General features: G+C 35.1%; 1 protein-coding gene across 3 annotated transcripts in view; it reads left to right on the top strand.

Moving 5' to 3' along the window:
- CALCRL (calcitonin receptor like receptor) overlaps positions 1-23850 on the top strand; it is a 135772-nt gene that overhangs the window by 69412 nt on the left and 42510 nt on the right. For all 3 annotated transcript variants that reach the window (XM_055397068.2, XM_088830756.1, XM_088830762.1), the window contains 7 exons: positions 12923-13013; positions 13185-13273; positions 14501-14592; positions 16876-17011; positions 20337-20447; positions 20539-20651; positions 22044-22135. In XM_055397068.2, the coding sequence (XP_055253043.1) occupies positions 14539-14592; positions 16876-17011; positions 20337-20447; positions 20539-20651; positions 22044-22135 (506 nt within the window). In that variant the 5' untranslated portion in view covers positions 12923-13013; positions 13185-13273; positions 14501-14538. The remainder of the gene's footprint in view (positions 1-12922; positions 13014-13184; positions 13274-14500; positions 14593-16875; positions 17012-20336; positions 20448-20538; positions 20652-22043; positions 22136-23850) is intronic.

The following is a 23850-nucleotide window of genomic DNA, read 5'->3' as shown; positions in this document are numbered from 1 at the left end:
GAAGATACCATCTTTAATTTGCATCCCTCTCTTTCAAGAAGGTCTTGCATCTTATATACTTGCATCTGTTTAGTACCTGACACTTTCAAATTACTGAATAAAAAGAAAAAATAAATGTTTGGCCATGCCACACAGCATGCAGGATCTTAGTTTGTTAAGCAGTGATGGAATCCATGCTCCCTCCAGTGAAAGGGAAGAGTCTTAACCCCTGGGCCACCAGGGAAGTCCATCAAATTACAGATTTATTGAACCTCTACTTAAGTGTCATTTTGTGTATGTTTCTCCCTCAGCACATGCATGTACGTGCACGCACACACACACTTCTCCCAGGTAAAATGCACCATTCTCTAATCAAACACTAAAAAACATTTATTGACTATCTATACACTTTATTGGGCTTCCCAAGTGGTGCAGTGGTAAAGAATCCATCTGTTAATTAAGGAGATACAGGAGACATGGGTTTGATCCCTGGGTTGGGAAGATCCCCTGAAGTAGGAAATGGCAACCCACTCCAGTATTCTTGCCTGGAAGATTCCATGGACAGAGGAGCCTGGCAGAGTACAGTCCATGGAGTCGGAAAGAGACTGACAGGACTGAGCCACTGAGCATACATGCACACTTTATTAATGACATTTCTACATCTTTTTCCCCTATCAAATTTTTTACTATCTCAAGATAAAAAAGCATTTCTGGATCTCTAGTACTTGAAATAGGTTTTGAAATATATATAAATTTTATATTTAGATAAGTGTTTGAATGAAGGAATGAGTATACTAAAAATATTAAGACGGAGTTGTGTCTAATGGTTGTGAGAAAAAGAAATTTGTAATGGTACAAATTTCAGTATTATCAACATTCTGTTTGATAATTTAGAAAAGTAATAAAAAATAGAGTTAATTTAAATAAAGCATGCATTTACCTGGGACACACACACATTGATTTTTCTCTGTCCTTCCTTATTTGCTCCCCCTTTCTTATTTCCTCCCTTTCCTTCCTTCTTTCCTTTTGTCCTTTCACAATTTTTTAACCTATTAATAACTTCATAAAAGGGAAATATTTGTGATATAAGAATTTTAACCAGGGTTTATATCCAGGAATGAACTATAGTTCAATAATTTTTCTTTTTTTTTTTTCTTGCTAATTCTCCTGTATGTTATTTTTTTTTTTGTTACAGCTTATAATAACACAATTAAAACATGCCACAAATGGGATAAAAAATCTGCATTTTTGTATATAAATTATGTTTTTCACTCCTATAAGAAAATGAAAATGTGATGGATTCTCTACCAATCTCCAGCTCTCAGCTGATTATCTCTGCTTGGCTTCACTTTTAGAACAGGTTTTCTCTATATGATAGAAAGGATGTATGACTGCACGCATGCATGCTCAGTCATATCTGATTCTTTGCGACCCCACAGACTGTAGTCTGCCAGGCTCCTCTGTCCATGGGATTTCCCTGGCAAGAATACTGGAGGAATTTCTTTCACCAAGAAGAATGGGTGAGGACAGCCCAATAACAATGTACTATTTGCTTTGCAACTCCAACAGAAAATCTTCCCAGATAACATTAAAATAAATGTCCCAGGGAGAATTTTGATGGTATAGCTTAGACCACATTTCCATGCCTGCTGCTGCTGCTGCTGCTGCTAAGTCGCTTCAGTCGCGTCCGACTCTGTGCGACCCCATAGACGGCAGCCCACCAGGTTCCGCCATCCCTGGGATTCTCCAGGCAAGAACACTGGAGTGGGTTGCCATTTCCTTCTCCAATGTGTGAAAGTGAAAAGTGAAAGTGAGGTCGCTCAGTCGTGTCCGACTCTCAGCGACCCCATGGACTGCAGCCCACCAGGCCCCCCCATCCATGGGATTTTCTAGGCAAGAGTACTGGAGTGGTTTGCCATTGCCTTCTCCGTTTCCATGCCTAAATCAACCTAAATCAGAGGATTGTGCTAATCTGACCTCTTTTCAATCACTTCCCACCTCAGCAGGGCAGCCTCACTTCAACCAGAGTGAATAGATTTTCCAGGGGAAACAGAGAGTCATTTTATTAGGGAAAAAAAAGAAAACGTGCTGGACTGACCATATCAGTAGAGTTCCTATGCTTCCTACATGCTAATAGGTGCTGTATGAATGTTTGATTTGAGAGAAATGGAAAACGTCAAAAAACAAAAATACCATAACATTTATGGTGGAAGGCAATGGCAAGCCACTCCAGTACTCTTGCCTAGAAAATCCCATGGATGGAGGAGCCTGGTAGGCTGCAGTCCGTGGGGTCGCTAAGGGTCGGACATGACTGAGGGACTTCACTTCACTCACTATATTAATTTAAATTAAAATTTCAGTAGAATTACATATTTTCTGATTTTATTGTCTGAGGAAGAAAACACGTTTTTGCATAGAACTTGACTCCTGACTTTGTGGATAAGCAGGTATAAAGTTTGTAATCCAAAGAGCTGGAAAGATGTGTTTCGTTCCTATGCTCTTGGACAAGCAATTCTTTCCATATTAAATCTCCTGGAGCAAATGTCCCATCAAGTACAAAGCATTTTTTTTAGGTTCCCTCCCACCTTTTACTAATTGGGCTGATATTTGGCCACTTGCCTCTTTCAAATAAAAAGAAGGTGACCAGAATCATCGGAAATGGCTAATTATACCCACAATGGGAAAATAATTCCTGTGAGTAAGTACTTCAGAGGGTAAAATGAAGTCCAAAATTTAATCACAATATTATCTTTCGTTAATGGTTATTCAGCTATTCAACCTGGAATGTTCATTAGATAAGCAAGTAAGCATAGAGTCAATGTTTTTCTTTTTGGTTCCAATACATTGTTAGTAAAAGTTGTTACAGTTAACATAAAGTCAAATTTGAGAGGTTTCATATCTTGTTTTTAATTGGATTAACTTGTTATATTCTTTACAATGTGACTGATTATAGTGTGTACAGACAATTTGCTAGAGCAGTATTAGGAAATATGCAGTTATTTATTAACTAGGACATATTTGGGAATAGACTTGTCACTCAGTTTGATATTTTCATAACTGACTTAAATGACAGAATAGAAACATTTCAGCATAATATAAAAAGTCAAGATGCTTATGACAATCATCTTGAAATATAGGATTAATTTTCACCTATAATGCTATTAAAATTGTGGCAAATAACTTAAACCTATAATAGCTTAAACAAAATAACTTAAACTTACTTATATTTCAAAAATTTTAATGTAATTTAATAATAATAAAAACAACTAACACTTATTGAGTTGTAAAATATTTACATATATTATTTCATTTTATTTTCACAATAGCTTTCTGGTTTAAAACTATTTTGCAAATGAGAAAACTATTGTTATTGAAGTTGTTTAACTTGCAAGTGTGAGGCTGAGTTGGGTTTTAAAATCACCAAGTTTTAACTCATATTTGTGGCCAGCATAACTACTGCCTCTGCTTGTAACTGATATCACAGTGTTCCTCGATTATGCTAATTATAAATATCAGTTGGGTGTTACTTTATTTCAGTCACTCTCTGGAAAAAGAAAACTGCACTGTTAGTCAATGGGACAATATTTACAATATATGTTTTCTCAGCATTTGGAGTTTAATAGTTATTATTAAAGAAAGCGTTAGACACTCAGTCATGTCCGTCTCTTCAAAACTACTTTCTGGAGGTTTTTATGAGAGATTTTATTACCTTTCTAAATACTGCTGCTGCTGCTGCTAAGTCACTTCAGTCGTGTCCGACTCTGTGCGACCCCAGAGACGGCAGCCCACCAGGCTCCCCCGTCCCTGGGATTCTCCAGGCAAGAACATTGGAGTGGGTTGGCAGGTCCTTCTAGATGTGCTTTTTTTTTTTTTTTAATTTCTAAAAAAGAATTTTATTAAAAAAGCACAAATGCAAAGAAATGAACAGAGGAAAATGTATGCGTCGAACCTGGACTGGTCACTTATGATAATATACATGCTACAATTCCATTCTCCCCAATCATTCCACCTTCACCCTCTCCCACAGAGTCTCAAAGACTGTTCTAAATGCCTATGTCTCTTTTGCAGTCTCTTATACAGGGTTCAGGTTACCATTTTTCTAAATTCCATATATATGCGTTAGATGTGCTTTTATATGCTAAGTAACGCATAAGATTTTGATGAATTAAATGTAATAATCTTTCTTATTCTTTCATTAATTAACTTGTTGAGTATATTGTTGAATCATTCCTTCACATGTGCTGTAATTTTTGGCACCCTATGATTTTTAAATTTTTACCTAGGTCATTTCCTGTTAAGTGAAAAAAAGAGATAAAAACCCAATGTAGCCAAATTTCAGAAATTGTTGGTTTCCAGTATTAGAAGCATTAAGGCTATTCCAGTGATGATGGTAATAAGTTTAGCTTGGCCTAGATGAACTGATCAGGTTCCATTCTGAAAAGTCTGGCAAGAGGGCTCATGAAGTATGTTTGCTTTTCTAATTTCAATTTTGTGCAGTGCAGAAGACAGAACTAGACTTTTTTGTAAATGACCTTTCAAAAGTAATAGTGGCTCTCAAAAAGAGGCAGTATATAAAGAGGTGAAATCAAGATGTGATTTTTGTATTTATTTTTGGCTTAGATACATTTGCCCTGAATTCTCATATAACAAAAGAAAAAGCATTTAGCCAAGTGGTCCACTTTCCACTGCCTTAGATTCAAACTCACTCTTTTTGGGTAATTGGTAGTAGGAGACCTGGGGAAAGTCTTCCTGAGCCAGGAAAAACAGTGTCAGGAATGACTTTGATTCAAGAATATTTTGGACTTGGGTTACTTTCAACAAAACTGTTCCTATATTAACTATCTTTTAAGATATAAATGTTGAATCTTTATTCAGTATTTATCACATCCTACTCGTTTGTTTTACAAATCAGACACCTGGGAAGGTGTGTAACTTGCTCTGATTCATTGACTAACAGTGTTCTGCCTAAGGCCCAACCTTGGCTTCCTGTCTTAAATGTTGTGAAATCATTCCTTTTTAGAACCTCATGAATGTTTCTTATGGACTGTTTATATAAGCACTGAACTAAGTCTCTAAAATCAGCATAAAATTACCACTCTCTAACTTGATGAATATTTGCATTGACAGCACAAATCTTATGTTCACTTCTGTCTCCCGATACAACTAGCTGAAAGTAATTGCTCAATAAATAGGGTAAGATGACAAACTGAATTTCTAGAGGCATTTCATCATCTAAGTTGCATTTTAAAGTGCTTAAGAGTGAGACAATACATATTCTTTTTATTTTGGTACCTTAACAGAATGGCAAGTCTGAATTGTCAAGTCATTTACTAATGTAAGTTTTTTAAAAAATCACAATATTTCTAAATAATATATGTTAAAAAAAAAGTCACAACATTTCTAAGGAAAAGAATTAAAAGAAGAAATTGTGTGAAAAATGTGTTTTATGAATAAAAATAAAATGCAATGAATGGATGGTTAAGTAAAATAACTGAAAAAGTAAAATAGAAATGTATTCTGTACTTATTAATCCTTAATTATCCAAATAAATGATTCAATCCTCTGAATCACGATCGTCCAGGGCAAAGGGAGCTACATACAGGGTCAGAGATTCTGAGTTCTTAAATTGGTGTCAGCCCTAAGTATCTGTGTGACCTTGGCTAAGTCACATAAAATATTTATGCTGGACTTTCCTGGTTCATTCAGTTGAGATTAGTGTTGTAGTGACAAATTGTTGTAACATGGATTGGGAAGATCTCCTGGAGAAAGGCATGGCTACCCACTCCAGTATTGTTGCCTGGAGAATCCCTTGGACAGAGGAGGCTGGCAGGCTACAGCTTATTGGGTTGGAAAGAGTCAGACACAACTGAACAACTAATATTTTCACTTTTTTCAGTAATAATGATAATAGCAAGAGCTAATGCTTTTGGGGTATTTATTATAAGACAAATTATTTACATTATCATGCAATTTAACACACTGACAAGATGTGTTATGATAAAAAATTCTAGGAAGCATTGATTACACCACTACTTGTACACCCACTTTGAGGACAAGAAATAGACTTTAGTGAGTTTAAGTTTGTATAAGCTTAAGTTTGTAGTTATGGCTCTCTGACTACAGCATACATCTTCTAACCAGGATGCAAGAGAAAATAAGAAGCTAAAGATCAAGTTGGGTATTTATTCTCTAGTTGCATAAGTTCAGTTCTGTTCAGTCGCTCAGTTGTGTCCAACTCTTTGTGGCCTCATGGACTGCAGCACGCCAGGCTTCCCTGTCCATCACCACTTCCGGAGCTTGCTCAAACTCATGTCCATTGAGTCGGTGATCCCATCCACTCTCTTCTCTAGTTGGATAAACCATGCAGAAAAAAGTTGAGTTGATTTTCTCAAAATCATACAGCAATTTAAGAGCAGCTAGAAAGAAATTCTCTTAGCTAATGTGATGGCCTTGCAGTATTAATGAATATACAGACAGTCTCCAACTTAGCATGGTTTGACTTTATGATAATATGAAAGCAATACACATTCAGTAGAAACCCTACTTTCTTTTGAATTGTGACCTTTTCCCAGGCTGGCAATATGTGATATGACATTCTCTTGTGATTCTGGACAGGGCAAAGAGCCAAAGTTCCCAATCATACACAAGATCATGAGGATAAACAGCTGATATAACCATTCTGTACTCATACAACTTTATGTTTTTCACTTTCAGTACAGTACTCAATACACTGGGCTTCCCTAGTAGCTCAGATGTAAAGCATCCGCTTGAAATGAAGGAGACCCGGGTTCAATCCCTGGGTTGAGAAGATCCCCTGGAGAAGGAAATGGTAACCCACTGCAGTATTCCTGCTTGGAGAATACCATGGACAGAGGAGTCTGGCGGGCTAGAGTCCAGGGGGTTGCAAAGAATCGGACACGACTGAGTGACTGACACACACACTCAATACATTACATGAGATATTCACCACTTGATTATAAAATAGTATTTGTGTTACATGATTTTGCCCAACTGCAGGTTAATGTAAGTGTTCTGAGTATGTTTAAAGTAAGCTATGGTATTTGGTATGTTAGATGTATTAAATGCACTTTCAACTTATAATATTTTCAATTTATGATTTATCAGGACATAGGCCCATATTAATTGAAAAGGATCTGCATTCTAAAGTTAGGAGGAAGGACTGGCCAGTTGGCAAGCAGAAAATTACCACTTAGTTTTGATGGGAAAACTAATATTTTATAAGGGTAAGGATTTCTAGTTAGTTTTTTTCTCACAGCTCTGACAAATTGCCACAAATTTAGTAGTCTGAAACAACACATGTTTATTATCTCACAGTTCTATGGGTCAGAAGCCCTATGGGCTTGACTAGTTTCTCTATTTCAAGTCTCACAAGGCCAAAGCCAAGTGTTGGCAGAGCTGTGTTCTCTTCTGAAGGTCCTGGAGAGGATATGCTTCTGGACTCATTCAGGTTGTTGGCAAAATTCAGTTCCTTGAGGATGTACAGTTGAGGGGCACATTTGCAGGCTGGCTGTTAGCTTAAGGGGCACCTTTGTCTCCTAGAGTCTGGTTTCTGGTCCTTGTACATGAGCTCCTGCGTGGCATAGCCAGCAACAGTGGATCAACTCCTTTTTGTTGCTATTATCTTCTGCTTCCTTCCTTCTGCTGCACTGCTCTGATGGACTCATCAGTTCCCCTTCTATTTGAAGGGCTTAGTTTAGGCCTACCAGGATAATTCATGAAAATCTAGGATTATCTTCCTAGTTTAAGGTCCATTACCTTAAAATCACAGATTCTGGGGATTAAGTATGGGAATTTTGGAGGCTCGTTATTCTGCTTACCACAGGATTCTGTCTGTACCACTGGTTCTCAACTCTAGTTGCATATTCCTGCATTACCTAGGAAACTTGATAAAAAGCTTATCCCTTGGCCACAATCAAGATGCACTGAACCTGAATCTCTTGGCGTACAAGCCGGGCAATGACTTTTTAAAGGTGTCAGAAAACTATGTTTGAGACAGCTGAGAACAACCTACAACACCAGATTTCTTCAACTTGATTGAATTCATTTTGTAAATAACCTACTCAAAACCTACTATCTTTGTACCATCTTTATACACCCACTTTGCTAGGGTTTGAAGTTACAGGGATGAATATGTCTGGGGAGTAATTTCCTTGGTTCTGTGTCACTGCAGCAAAAATTTGAAGTGACGGATGGACCAGTGTTATAGCTCAGTTTTATTTAGAAAGCAAAGGAAAATACTTCCTTGAGGCATGAAGGCGGGCTGACCCAAAAGATGAGAAGAGAAGAGAAGCCCCAGCTCAATTTTGGCTCCTCTCTTTATATGTTCTTTTCTCCTCCCCTTGAGCCTGCCCTATGCAAATTAGGCTAAGCAGAAGGCTGTTTGCTTCACCTGAGGTCCTTACTCTGCTGCTTGGACCTTCCTTTATTCTATTTTTGTGGGCTTTTCCCTTCTTTGTCTTTTAGCCACTGCTATTTTGGACTTCTTTTTCCTATCCTAACTACTGAACAAATATGATGCATTCCTATTCTTCATGTGCTCACAATCCAGAAGCACAAACAGAATAGAGGAATAATTATATTACCTGAAATGTTTTAACATATATATTTGAATAACTTGCTCTGAAAGTCCTGAGGTAGTAATTGTGCCTGGGAACACTGCAGAATATTTTGCTTGCTTTATACTTAATAGCACTTTTTAAATAGTCTGGCCAGCACCTAGAGACAGAGGAATATAAGTGTGTCCAGGTTTCAGCATGGCCAAATGAGGATGATGTGTTTATATTGTGCTTCCCAAAATTTAGCAGGCCAAGAATTTCCTTGGGTGCTTACAAAAAGTACTCCCAAGTTCTTCTGAAGGTTCTGATTCAAAGTTTCTGTTCTGGGGCCTAGACATTCTAATGTGTTCAGCAAGTTCTGGGGATGATTCTGATACAGGTGATCCATTAACCCACACTCTGTGGAACCCTAGTGTATGCTACAACAGTGATTTGTTACTTGTTCATTCAATAATGAAAGCCTGAAGACTTACTATTTAAAAAAAAATGCTTAATATTCTGAGTTTCTTACATCCCAGTAACAGATCTTCAAGAAAGAGATGTCTCTTTATATTTTAAATTTCTTACTGCTTCACGTATTGAAAGTGTTAGGAACAGTCCTGGTCAGGATGGGGGTGGGGAAATAAAAACTTACAGGGCATTTCTTTCTCAAAGACTCTAGTGAAAGTAAAGATGGTAATTAGCAGGAATCATTCTAGCACAAAGACAGGTTTTGCCAAAAACTAAGCAGTGAGAAGATAATAAAAAGTGACCAGGATCTTGTACTTGAACACTTTTCTAGTGGCACAATCTGTTTCACAGTGTGAATGAGAGAAAGAAGTTGGCATTTGCCATAGACATGTAGGATATTGGGAGTGAAGAGTGCTTTTTCTTTGTTTTGAATCAGAAAAAAATGAAGCTTGTTTAATATGCAATAAAAGAAGGCATGTACTTGGATAGGAAACAGCCTCACTTTTCTCACACAAAGGTTCGGGATATTTAATGGCAAATTAGATATTTGTGGGAAATGCTTCTGTTAGCCAGTTTTATAGTAACTGAAAAATAAATGGAGGAGAGAACATGGCTTAGGGCCTGTGACAATCCAAGATATTTTGGAAATGGAGGAGTGGAAGATGAAAGTTGGTTTTTTGTCTTAATTTTGGAGTGAACATACACTTTTAATATTAGGGTTAGATGAGTCAACTAAAAATAAGAATTTTTACTAAGAAAAATTTATGAGAAGTGTGTACATGTATAATAAAAATTTGAGAAAATAAGAAGCAATTTTGAAAGGCATTGGATTTATGTTTCTGTGTTCTGTTAAATGATTAAGTCACACTGATTCATTATGTTTAGGTAGAATAAAACATTTTTTTTTTTACAATGATAAAGCCAAGTAGATTGGTTAAATTTTATGGATTTGGAAATGCAAAACTGTTAAAAAAAATGGAGAACTGCATTGTGTTGCTGATCTACTGCAATTTTAAGAAATGAACCCAGAATGATGCTACCCAAAGCAATGAGTGACTAGGAAGCTATATTTCCAAAAGTTATTTGAGGTCTTAAGTCAAAGTTCTTTCTGTGATGAAATAAGTCATTTAAATTTTATTTTGGTGATTCTTTGAGCAAGAATCTTGTAGATTATTTATAAAGTATTTTTTATTTCATGTATACAGTAAAGAAAGCTATTTTATTTCTAATAGTAAAACCAAATCTTCTATTTTAATTTTGAGATATGATAATAGTATTTGTAGGCTCTGTGAGACTAGGCTAGCAGTTAAAAAGAGAAAATGACAGTAACTACTACTAGTACCACTGTGATTACAGATTCATTTATGAGTTTAAATTAGAACTTTCTCAGTTTTGAAGAAGTGCTTTTCCTGTTCAAAAAAACCTGAGATCACTTGGAAAAATCTACTGGCAGATTTAGTCATTTAATTTGACCTCCATTAATTATGTACTTGATCTCTCTTCAAAATTGAATGGGAACTGCTATATTTCAGCAAGCAACATGAAATGCAATTGTCAACAAGTAATTTAACTAGATATGAGAAACTTTCAATGATTTATTTAATATCTTTGGTCAATTAATATAGTGTGAACTTCAGGAAAGAAAAATCTGGAATAAGCTAAACGTAGAGGAGAGAACCACTTGCTAAATGAACATATGAGAAGCTGTATACAAAGAACCAGTGAGTTGGTTAAGTGTGATTAATTGTAAGCTGAGGCATACAGTTAAGCATACTTCTGACAATAATCGTGCCATTATACTCCTAAATATGAGGCTCAATCTAAACTGACCTTCAGATGTATCTGCAGTGGCATTATTTGTATGCCCAGTTAAGAACTGATGCTGAATCTGAAACTCCAATATTTTGGACACCTCATGAGAAGAGTTGACTCACTGGAAAAGACTCTGCTGCTGGGAGGGTTTGGGGGCAGGAGGAGAAGGGGACGACAGAGAATGAGATGGCTGGATGCATCACCGATTCAATGGACATGAATTTGGGTAAACTCCGGGAGTTGGTGATGGACAGGGAGGCCTGGTGTGCTGTGATTCATGGGGTCACAGAGTCGGACACGACTGAGCGACTGAAATGAACTGAACTGAAGTTATGATTCTTACATTATTGATGTAAGAATTGATGTAAGATGTAAGAATCTTGGTAAAAGGGGTGATTCTTTCATCACTAGCATTTTCATGCCATATGTCTGCCAGGAAGGAAATTTGCTAAATCCTTTGTAGGGTAGATGACTCAAGCAAATTGGATCACTGCATGAAATAGACATTACCAGATTAAAGCGTACAAGTATCCACCATGTTGAGAAACTGCCACCCAAACTTGCTGCTTCAAAGTTTGATAAAACCCGGGATCATAAACCTGCCCCCTTGATTAGGGATGCTACAAATTTACACAGTGCAGCATATTATCTTGTTCCTAGTAGCCCACTTTCCAGATCACCAGGGAATAGGGTGAAGAAAGCTATAAAAGTGGAATTACTTGCACTGATCAATATTTTGTGAGTTGAATAAACTCATCTTAATTATTGGCGCCAGGATGATCCTTTGAACACTAAGAGATATTTCACTAAGATATTTTTTGGAACTCTGATTTTGAAACTCATTAGCTAAGCAACAAAAATAGCTGCTGCTGCTGCTAAGTTGCTTCAGTCGTATCTGACTCTGTGTGACCCCATAGACGTCAGCCCACCAGGCTCCTCCATCCCTGGGATTCTCCAGGCAAGAATACTGGAGTGGGTTGCCATTTTCTTCTCCAGAATAGCTGCTAGTGCTGCATGAAATGTTTCTCAAATATGCTGGACAGAGGAAAACTTCAAATATGTCTTTTGAGGTAACTGTTCCTTCAGATTTTGTGCCCATGTACACACTGAAGGTATTGTAACCCTGCATTGTGTAAATCATCAGAGCATTGTTTCATAAAAATCTGATTTCCAAATAAAATAATGTTCTTTTACATTTTCCTTTGCAACTTTGTATTTTATACACATTTAATACAGAAAAAAATGTGGACTATTAATGTTTTAAATTTGGCTTAAGCTTTATGACTTCCAAAGACAGTACAGTAAACTACTGTTTATTCAATCCAACTACCCAACCAACCACTGAACTCAAAGAGTGAATAAAGGACATTTATTTTGTAAGAAAGTAAACATGCTGAAGTTTCCCCTCAATTTTCAGTGTCAGTATAGATTCAAACACTACTTATAGTCTTCTGATAAAAGAAATGATAATTCACAATAGTTAACGATGAGTGTTCCTGATTGTAAGCTTAAACTCCTAAAGTACTTTATTGCTTCATTTTTTCATTTATTCCAGACACAAAGAAAAGCAAGATCAATGTAGTTTCTGTCTGAGAGGAACCACATCAGCTAGGGAATTAGATTTAAATAACCAAGACTAACACATTCCAATAAATATTAGATAAAATGGGTAGTCATTCCCTTCTCCAGGGGATCTTCCCAACCCAGGGATCAAACCAGGTCTCCCACATTGTAGATGAATTCTTTACCATCTGAACCACCAGGAAAGCTCAAATTATTCAAAGGAAGTTTAAAAAACAGTTTAATTTAAAAGTTCTTTTATTGTATTCAAATTTTTTTTTTTTTTGGTATTTATTTAAGTAAAATAGTGAATTGCTCAGTGTTTCAACCATCCTGGATAAATGAAAATTGATATAAACTTCTCCATATAATGGAAAACAAAAAATATTTGTGACAAAACTCAAATATTGTAAGCAAAAGATTTTAAAAAATCACAGTAGCTTAATAAAAATATCATCTTACTAGTGGCATTTTCTTTGAAAATTTTAATTTATCATGGAAATGATTTTGTTCATTGAAATAAAATTATTATATCAATATTTCAGGTCATGACCTCCAGATTTAAGACATTCTTCAAGACAATTTTGAATATGACCCAAGAGAAAATGTGATTTGAGTCTGGAGACAATTGTGAATGTAAGTATCAGAAAATTAGATTTTTCTCATGGTACAATGTAATAAAAACTAAAATATAAACTCATTAATCGTTAAATTGCAAAAACTTTGATTCATTGTTTTCTATTACAACATGATTTTTTAAATCTAAAATTAATGTAATACTTTGTTTTTTGGTTGTATTTTTTTAAGATCAGCTAATCGTAAAAACCCAGTGTAGCTGACTGAAAAGAAAACATTATTTGGAAGATTGCTACAATAAAAAGAGAAGTTTCTTTTAGGTAAGTCATTGATGAGGTCAAGCAGTGGCATCGATTCTGTCTGCTAGTTAATGGTGTGCTCTCATTGCATGTGGTAATACAAATGATAAGCAAAATGAAGAAAATATTTTTATAATTCTTATTCTAACATTTGCCGTGTAATAGAAATCACAACACATTTCCTAACGAAATTAAATCTAAGTTCATAGTTCACTGGCAAATATTTATTGATTAGATTTTTATCTCCTTTGAAAAATATTTTTAACTCAGCTAAATAAATATATTTTATGACTAAACCATGGTCATTTATATTTCATAAAAATGCTACCAGAGTAGATTGCTGATGGAACTTTTGGAGAGTAAGTGCCATACCCTTTATTCCTGCAATGCTTGCCTCTTAGAATTAAGAAGTTAGCAGGGATCTATATCTAACATTACAAACAGTTGACAGAAATACTTTTGTTTGCTATTGTCCATATCCTTTAAACTTATTTTAATAATATAGATGGGTTAGGGAACTATTTTTATTATAAAAAGTGAATCCTGCAGTGAAGGGTAATTTCTATTAAAGTCCATTTTTTATGACTTATGGATGGAATGGGCCCAAATTCAATTTTTCCCTTAAATTGTTGAAGAGTTATAAAATTAAAAATAAGATTAATACTTATTGGAAATAAATAAGTTTTATAGTAAAATATGCTATCAAAAGTTGTGCTTTTATGTCTTGTGAGACTTTACTCTGATACTTTTTATCATTTTATCCTAATTTTTTTATCCGTATTTTGGTAAATTTAGAGATATATAAAATAGATTACCAGTGGGAATTTGCCGTATGACACAGGGAACTGAAACCCGGGCTCTGTAACAACCTAGAGGAGTGGGATGAGTGGTTCATGAAGGAAGGCACATATGTAAACCTATGGTGGAATCATGCTGATGTTTGACAGAAACCAAAACAATAAGATGCTTTCTAATTATTTAAAATTACATCTGTAAAGAGGCTTTCCTGCTTGAAAGGCTAACTAAATTAAGTTAAAATATATTTAATTTAGCTCTTTAGTACTTTATGATGCTTTTAATATTTGTAATTCATAAACTGTTAATCAAATCCTTAAAGCAAAATTATCGTGTAGTTTTTATTTTTTGTTTTTGTTTTTTATCGTGAGGTTTAAAAGAAATTTCCATTGAGAGCCATGTATATTTATTTCATATATATTGCTGAATTATATTTTTTATTTTCTATTGCAGTTTGATTTATATATATAGCATATTTCATTTTGGCCATAATGATGGAGAAAAAATTTTTCCGATCTTTTCTGTTCCTCTTGCCTTTTTTCATGGTAAGCATAAATTTCACTAATGTATCCCCCACCTATGATTATTTCTGTTTAACTTCTGATACACTCATCATTGATAAAGGTTAATAACACAAAATTACATACATATAGTTATTTGATGCATAAATAAAGTACACTTTTATATCTAATCAACCCAGCAATAATTCATTTTCTTTCAGTGTACCTTTTTAGGTTTTTAGTCCTGTAACAGGCACCCTAGTATTATGTTGCATTGGGAGGGGTGGTATCAAAGTGAGGAAGTATGATTGACACAAAAGTGCAGACACCAGAGGAAAGTAATTATCAGAGTTTGAAAACAACGAAAAAAATGGAGTGGCTGTATAGCACAGTCATACATAAGAGATGAAATATTTTCTATCAGACCTGCTGATTCTGAGTTAGCTATGTTAAAAAAGCAATTCCAGCCTGTTGATTTTCTTCCCATTCTGCCAACTGATTGACTTGTATTGGCTGAAAAGCATTTTGGAACCAATTGCGATGTTTTAAATTAATTTCCTCATCCATTCATTCAAATAAGTATTAAATGTCCGTTTTCTGACAGGCACTGATGCTAAGTTTGGGGCAGATGTGTATGTGAGTATGTGCCCTCCTGCATGCCTCTGCATGTATATGCAGGGGAGTGGGGCTGGAAGTGGAGGGTAGGACGAAAAAGCAATTGCTGCACTAGAGGGGCTGTATGCTTTATACATTTAATGTTATTTTTATTTACAGAAATATTTTATTCCCATTTTTCTCCCTTATTAAATCGGTGACTATACTCTTACTACAACAACAACAAATACTCTTATCCTATGTATGAGAAACTGAGAGACATAATCTCAGCTAACTCTGTGCCAGCAATAATTTTCCTGTGGTGTTTCCAAGTAAACTCCAGGAAGAGTCAAGCAAAGAGACTCAAGAAAAATATAGAAAACTTAAATGGTAAAAAAGCATGACTACATTCCTGTTAGCATTTGTATTTAAAAGCATTCTCAAGTCTAGGAGCAGTCCAAATTCTACACTTCTCAGATGTTATCTTAGGTAAACAGACTAGAATTCAAGAAACAAGGACTCCTGTTTCTTTGGCTCCCACCCTCAACTGAGCCTGCCAATGAGCTGCATGGGCCAAAGCTGGTTCCCTGCAGGTAATTCTGTAATAGATTACCAACCTGATTACTGTAATTTAAGGAATTGTGACCGTTTCTCTTGAATTCATTCAGACAACATGCATATCTGACTTTTAAAGTAAGAATAAAAATGATATTGGTTATATGCAATTCTAAAAACTGAGAACAGGAGAAAAATATTTTTCCTTGATGTAAATTTCCGTTTTTAACTTGTGCAGCACAACTGCATAAACCTTTGTTAAGAAATTAAAACCAATCTAAGAATGAAAAAGTTAATGTTCAATGGTGGTGAGGTGGAGGGAAAATTAGAGTGGTGTCACACACTGAGGGACTATTACTATTTATTTCACATTTAAATTAAATTCAACTTACTGCTAGAGAACAGCAGTAAGAAAATTAAGAATAAGGAATTAACATAGGATTAGAAAGATAACTGCTTATGGAAAATAGATAGGAATAATGCAAAAGCAAAGAAGAAATAAAGTTGAAGAGAGGTTTATATAGGCTTCATGCTATGAAACAAGGAAAAAAAGTCATATAGAAATTAAAGTGTAAGTGAAGCTTAAAATAACACTACTAAAGTGGAAGAATATAAATATAGACCTTGTCTAAAACATTTATTGATGTGCATACGATTAAAATCATATTTACCAACAGCATAAATGAACTTGTCATTATTCTATCAAAATGTAAATATAAAAATGGCGACAAGTTTGAGCATTTACCGTGTGCCAGATACTTCCCCTTCATTATCTGATACTATTTTAACCTGTTTTACAATAAGAAAGCAGAGGTTTTGGTGAGGCTGTGTGGTGGGATGGAGGTTAAATATCTTTTCTACTTGCCAGGTTAAAAAGCAGAGATGGAGTTTGAATAGAGCTGTCTGCATTCCAGAAAGCTGGCCTGGAGCTGGCCCCCACAGGATCTGAGGGGGAACTGGGAACTGTGCTTCCCAGGGCTGCCTGGCAACTCTTGGAGGTGGTTGGGTATTGGACGTGGTGGGGACATTTACACTGTGGAAACTGGCAAACGCTGAAAGTCAGGAAGTGCCCCCCAGAGCCTGTTGACCACGCAGCACATCACTGTATTTACTTTCACTGTGACAGACTGTCTCTAACATTCTCACAATTCTGAAATTTTATTTTCTTTAATTCCTTAGACTCTTGTTATAGCAGAATCCGAAGAAGAGAACCCCAGTGACTTAATTCAGCTGGGTGTTACTAGAAATAAAATCATGACGGCTCAATATGAATGTTACCAAAAAATTATGCAAGACCCTGTTCAACAAACAGAAGGTACACATGACTAATTTTAAATGCATTTGATATAGTTTATAAGAAAACTACCACATTACATCTTTGTAGGTCTCTTAGGTTCCATCTTAAAAATGGGTTAGTTGCTAGTTTTTCTAGTATATGTGCAGTTTTAATTATTTGTGAAGAACGTTTTATTATGTAATTTATCTTACCTCTTTTTAAAAATTCTAATAAAAATATATGTGACAGGGATATTTTTAGTAATTTTTATATAGTATAAAGATATTTAAAATATAAAATAAGCATGTGTCTCGAATTAAATCAATGACAGTTGATCAGTTTATTTGATCTATATTTCTTTTTTTCATAAACTTCTTGATAGGAGCGTAATAAAATGACAAATTTTTTTGCATAATATACTATGTATATTACATTTGGTAGCAAAGCTAATGAAATCCATGAATTTCTGTTTCCATTAGATATTTTTAAGGTATTTTTGAAAGATTTATTGAAGGCCCACTAAGTGTCACATATATGCCTTAATTCTGAGTAGCACAAGTAGAGTTGCCAAATTTAGCAAAAACAAAACCCAAAGCACAGAAACACAGTGTTTTTTATCTGGCAACCTTAAAGACAAGATTTTCTTTAAAATATAAAATGCAAAATTCATAATGAAACAAAGAAAAACGTAAAGACTTTAGATATTTTTAAATCAGTAGAAACAAATAATTTAATTTTGGGAGAAAATAATTATAGTATAAAACATGCTTGTTATATACATGATATATTAAAAGTAGGTTATTGTTAATATTTGTGTCAAAATGAACTTGCTTGTGAGAAAGAAAAAAAAAGCAATTTTTCCGTATTGATCAACTCTTGGAATCTTAATCTAACCAATATAAATTGTCCAACTCCAAAGCAATTTGATATGTCTGTACAAATATTTTTATTACAATACATATACAGTTAAAACGTATCTCTAAAATATGTCAGACAATGACAAACTATCTGATATTAGTTCAGTGGAGACTGCATTATCAAATAGTTAAAATCTGTATACAAATTCTATGCTAACTGATCTGGCCTCTCACTTTATTCCATTAAAGTCTAAGTGTTATTAGTTTAAAATTATTGAATTAATGCCTTCCAAATGATCTAGATATGTGTGCAAGCTAGCTACAAATCTAATTTATTAATAATAGGATATATTTATGAAGGTTTTACAATAAAATAATTTTGTAATAAAGTTCAGGATCACTACATAATAAATCTTCCTCTTGGAGACTCATAATGTTCTCTATAATTTTAAATACTGTAAAAAATCCTGTAATAAAGAAATATGTTAACTTTGTGTTTTCCAAATCTATTTGACCACAAAAACTTTTTTAACGGAAAACCTTTTCATGTCTCACTCAAATGCCATATAACACAGCTGGGAAAATTCTAGACCTTTCCGTCTATCATGTAGTCAGTGTTGTGAAATCTTTTGGAGCTCTGTAAGGACTTGTCTCTAATGCTGGGCTGGAAGAAGCACAAGCTGGAATCAAGTTTGCCAGGAGAAATATCAGTAATCTCAGATATGCAGATGACACTACCCTTATGGCAGAAAGTGAAGAGGAAATCAAAAGCCTCTTGATGAAAGTAAAAGAGGAGAGTGAAAAGGTTGGCTTGAAGCTCAACATTCAGAAAACAAAGATCATGGCATCTGGTCCCATCACTTCATGGGAAATAGATGGAAAAACAGTGGAAACAGTGTCAGACTTTATTTTTTTGGGCTCCAAAATCACTGCAGATGCTGACTGCAGCCATGAAATGAAAAGACGCTTACTCCTTGGAAGGAAAGTTATGACCAACCTAGATAGCATATTCAGAAGCAGAGACATTACTTTGCCAACCAAGGTCCGTCTAATCAAGGCTATGGTGTTTCCAGTGGTCATGTATGGATGTTAGAGTTGGACTGTGAAGAAAGCTGAGCGCCAAAGAATTGATGCTTTTTTTTTTTTTTTTTTTCGAATTGATGCTTTTGAACTGTGGTGTTGGAGAAGACTCTTTGAGAGTCCCTTGGACTGCAAGGAAATCCAACCAGTCCATTCTAAAGGAGATCAATCCTGGGTGTTCATTGGAAGGACTGATGCTAAAGCTGAAACTCCAACACTTTGGCCACCTCATGTGACAAGTTGACTCACTGGAAAAGACTCTGATGCTAGGAGGGACTGGGGGTAGGAGGAGACAGGGACGACAGAGAATGAGATGGCTGGGGCATCACTGACTCGATGGACATGAGTTTGAGTGAACTCCGGGAGTTGGTGATGGACAGGGAGGCCTGGCGTGCTGTGGTTCATGGGGTCGCAAAGAGTCAGACACAACTAAGCGACTGAACTGAACTGAACTGAACTGAAGGACTTGTCTAAAGTGCTTTCTAAAATGGGATCAGGAAAATTTTCTCTGACAGGCCACAAAATGCATTTTATTTGGTAATTGGATGCAAGCTATTTAAATAAAGAGTTTGAAAATCACAGGAGGGTAAACAGACTATATGAGTTTTATTTTTAATTAGAAATATTTAGATTTTCAGGCCAATAGAATGTTTTCTACTTCTGTGAGGCCTTGACTGATTCTGAGATTGCTGTGCAAATCTGTTAATAATAATAAATAGCTCATGCAACATTCAAGTTTCTTATGTGTGTTTATGGCAGAAAATTATCTTCTTTGATTACAGACTGTTATATAACTTTAGAAAGTTTTAGTCATTTTATTTCTCTATGCCTTTAAACTTTTTTTCATGTAAGAGGTTCTTGTTCTTAATGTAGGTAAGAAAATAATGTGAGATTAAACACTTTTATTTCATTTGAAAAGAAAAGGAAGCAAAATAAGAGCTAGAATTTGTTGTAGGGCCCTAAATAAGTGTGTGTCAGGGTTAATGTGGTAAAATAGGAAATATTGGAATGTTCATTTGTTCACTTCAAAAATTACTATAACTTGCCCTAAGAATACAGTTTCTAAAATAAAACACATTTCCAATTTCCCGTATTTTTTGAATTTCAAAAATAGGGGCAGTAATTAACCAATACTTTATGGTTAAGGAAAACCAGCAAATACCATGTAATTTACTGGATAAATAACTACCTTTGAGAATGAGAATTAAAGCTAAACATATATTTGTTTAGATATTTCTAAATTTAACAATTATTCTAATAATTACTTTGTGAATAATCCAAGTAATTGTTATAAAGATTTTAAATGATGTCTTCATTTTCAGTAGACAGTCTGTATTCCCTGTTAGTGTGAGTCAACCATGAAGACTTCATGTGTTTCTGTATAACCAGAGGGAGGTTAGTAAGCCCTGATTTTTACTCTCCTTAAGGCATTTATTGTAACAGAACCTGGGATGGATGGCTGTGCTGGAATGATGTTGCTGCAGGAACAGAATCAATGCAGCACTGCCCTGATTACTTTCAGGATTTTGATCCTTCAGGTAAAAGCAGAAATTTATATACAAATCTCTTTGACATCTATTTAATAAACCCTCAGTTAACTAAATTACTATTTCCTTTTCAATTTTAAAGAAAAAGTTACAAAAATCTGTGACCAAGATGGAAACTGGTTTAGACATCCAGCAAGCAACAGAACATGGACAAATTATACCCAGTGTAATGTTAACACACATGAGAAAGTGAAGGTACGTAATAATTATAAATTCAAACTGAATTTACACTATCTACTTTAAAGGTTAGTTACTGATACAATATCGGAGAAAATTTAGCTAGTGTTCATTCATTCCACTGTAAAGCCTTTTCATAAAAAACAGTCAAGAAAAATATCTTCATAGAAATAATTATTATAGATTTAGTCATTACACTGAAGAAGCAATCCAGCTAGGTAGTTGTCTATTTACAAGTCAATGTCTCAGTACTGTAGTTTAGAAGTTTTCAAAGTAAACATACTTTAAAAGTGTAAGAAAAAAGAAATTTTCATCTGTGGTGAAATTCCTATAATTACACTCAGGAATTGTGCTCAAGAGAACAAGACAAGCCCGGGGGCATTTAAACAGACCTATCCATCCCAGCCAAAGACTTTCATCCTGACTGGCTGTTAGGTCACCCTCACTGGCATTCCCACTTTTACCGTCCATCATACATTAAAGTCAAGGTTAGCACAGTTTGTCACAACAATAAAGTTTAGATACAGAGTGCCTGCACATATCTGCACGTGTGTGTATGTGGAGGCGGACTGTCACAGTGATTAAAACTGAGTTCTGGTTCCTCACTTCCTGTGTCTGCTCTTTATCCACTGTGACCCTGGGCAAACTAAAACATCTGCCTCAGTCCCTTCTAGTCTAAAATGAGGATAATGAACCCATCCTCAAGGTTAGGAATTGACTAAATACAAGGAAAATATTTAGAAAACCAACAAGCCTATAGTAAGCATTTGATAACTGCCAGCTCTCATTATAAATCATGTACTCTTTATTCAGAGAAGGATTTGAAGATATATATAAATACACATTAAAATGGTAAGTTACAATAGAATAAAGACAAAAATCAAAGATATAAAGTTAAAACCAAGAAATATAATTTATTTGCACAGATCGGAGGCCCCTATACATTATTACATTGAGATTTGTTTTGGAGTATAAAGTTTGTCAAATGGAAAAAAGAAACCTAGTTGGGAAAGAAGCCTTACCTGGCATTTAAATTAAACAAACAAAAATCATCAATTTAAGGTGCACAAACTGATAGTGAAAATTGTCAATGTCTTCCAAAATTTAAAATGCTGGTTTCACATTTTATAAACCTCGATCAAATTTATTTCTTCATATGTTTAATAAGACTTCTAATTTCTTAAATAAGAATAGCAATTTATAAATTTTGATATCACCTGATAAATTTTTATAGATATTCTTCATTCAAGGTGTATTCAAATACTTACTGGCTTGCTTGCTAAAGGCTTAGGTTATCAGATGACATGTTTTTAAAAACAGATGTTATTTTATTGATTTGGGGCTTATACACATGTAGAACTATAGCATTGATATTAGAGTTAATTAATTTTTTATTCATACAAATTACAGACTGCACTGAATTTGTTTTACCTGACTATAATTGGACATGTATTATCTATTGCATCACTGCTTATCTCACTTGGCATATTCTTTTATTTCAAGTAAGTACATGCAAAATATTTTTTTAATTTACTGATTATCTTTGATGAATGCAGTGTCATACCCATGTTTATGTCATGTGCTGATAAAATACATGAAATATAGATGATTTATAATGCTTAAAATAAATTGATATTTAAAATAATTTGAAATATGTTGACTTTGTCTTGACTTTATAAAATATAGAGAAAGGAGATTGACGAAGTATCTGAAGCTTGTCATGCAGTAAGAAAGGATCCAAAATCAATATGCAAACCTATATGTATTTGCTTTGGAAACTGTGAAATATTAGAGGCCTTCCCAATTAAATTTTCAACTTCTTGGTCAATTTTACTATCAGTATACATAGTACATTGTAAGAACTATATTTTGTGCAAAAAATAGCAATGACTTTTAACATATACTATTACAAATAATAATTTCAATATTTGTGGTTAGGTTACTTTTCCTGGTGTTGGGGGGATAATCTTTAAAATAGTTAAATTATGCTTTGATTTTCACTTGCAGTTTATTATTTTGGGAGTTGGAGGGAGAGTCAGTTCCAATTTGTTTTTTAATAGAAATATAGTTGATTTAAGTGTTTCGGGTATACAGCAAAGTGATTCAGTTATATGTACATACATGTGTCTCTGTGTGTGTATACATATTTTGTATATGCATGTGGTAATGTGTGTTAAGTCACTTCAGTCATGTCTGACTCTTTGTGACACTATGAACTGTAGCCTGCCAGGCTCCCCTGTCCATGGGATTCTCCAGGCAAGAATACTAGAGTGGATTGCAATGCCCTCCTCCAGGGGATCTTCCCAACCCAGGGATCCAAACTGTGTCTCTTATATCTGTCTCCTGCTTTGGCAGGCAGTTTCTTTACCACTAACACCCACCTTGGGAAGACTGTATGTATGTATACATGTATATATACAATATATATATATGTGTTCCATGCTGTGCTTAGTCACTCAGATTCGACCCAGGGTTTGAATCCAGGTCTCCTGCATTGCAGGCAGATTCTTTACCGTCTGAGCACATGCCAAAGAATAATGGAGTGGGCAGTCTATCCTTTCTCCAGGGGATCTTCCCGACTCAGGAATTGAACTGGGGTTTCCTGCATTGCCTGCAGATTCTTTGCCAGCTGGGCTACCAGGGAAGCCCAAATATACACATATGTATATATGTATACACACCATGTGGTACACACACCATCAGACCGGGAAACCTGACATGCTGCAGTCCATGGGATGGGGTCGCAAAGAGTTGGATACAACTGAGCGACTGAGCAACACCAACATACACACACATATTCTTTTCAGGTTTTTTTCCCACTAGAGGCTATTACAAAATACTGAATATAGTTCCCTATGCTATACAGTAGGACCTTGTTGTTCTGTGTACAACAACCTTGTTGTTCTGTGTGTTATCTGTTAATCCTAAATTTCCATTTTACCCTCCTCTTCTAATTTCTTAATTCTATCCATTAGCTGTGAACTTTTTAATCGATAGGAAAGTAAATTCTAGACCATGCACACATTCTCTTATACGTCAACGTGGTTTTCATGAATACGACCACCACCAGTGATTACAGAAAGCAGTGTAAAGGGTGACTGAAGAGAATCAGCACTACTGTCCCTCTCATTGTCCCTCTCCTACTCTCCCTTTCTTTCCCCTGCTCTCCTCCTCCTACCCCCTACTCCTCCTGCTCCTTCTCCTGCTCCTTCATCTT

The sequence above is a fragment of the Moschus berezovskii genome, chromosome 2 (genome assembly GCF_049115385.1).
Source record: "Moschus berezovskii isolate FMDL1 chromosome 2, NW_MosBer_1.0, whole genome shotgun sequence".
Taxonomy (NCBI): domain Eukaryota; kingdom Metazoa; phylum Chordata; class Mammalia; order Artiodactyla; family Moschidae; genus Moschus; species Moschus berezovskii.
This window is presented reverse-complemented; position numbering and strand designations above follow the sequence as displayed.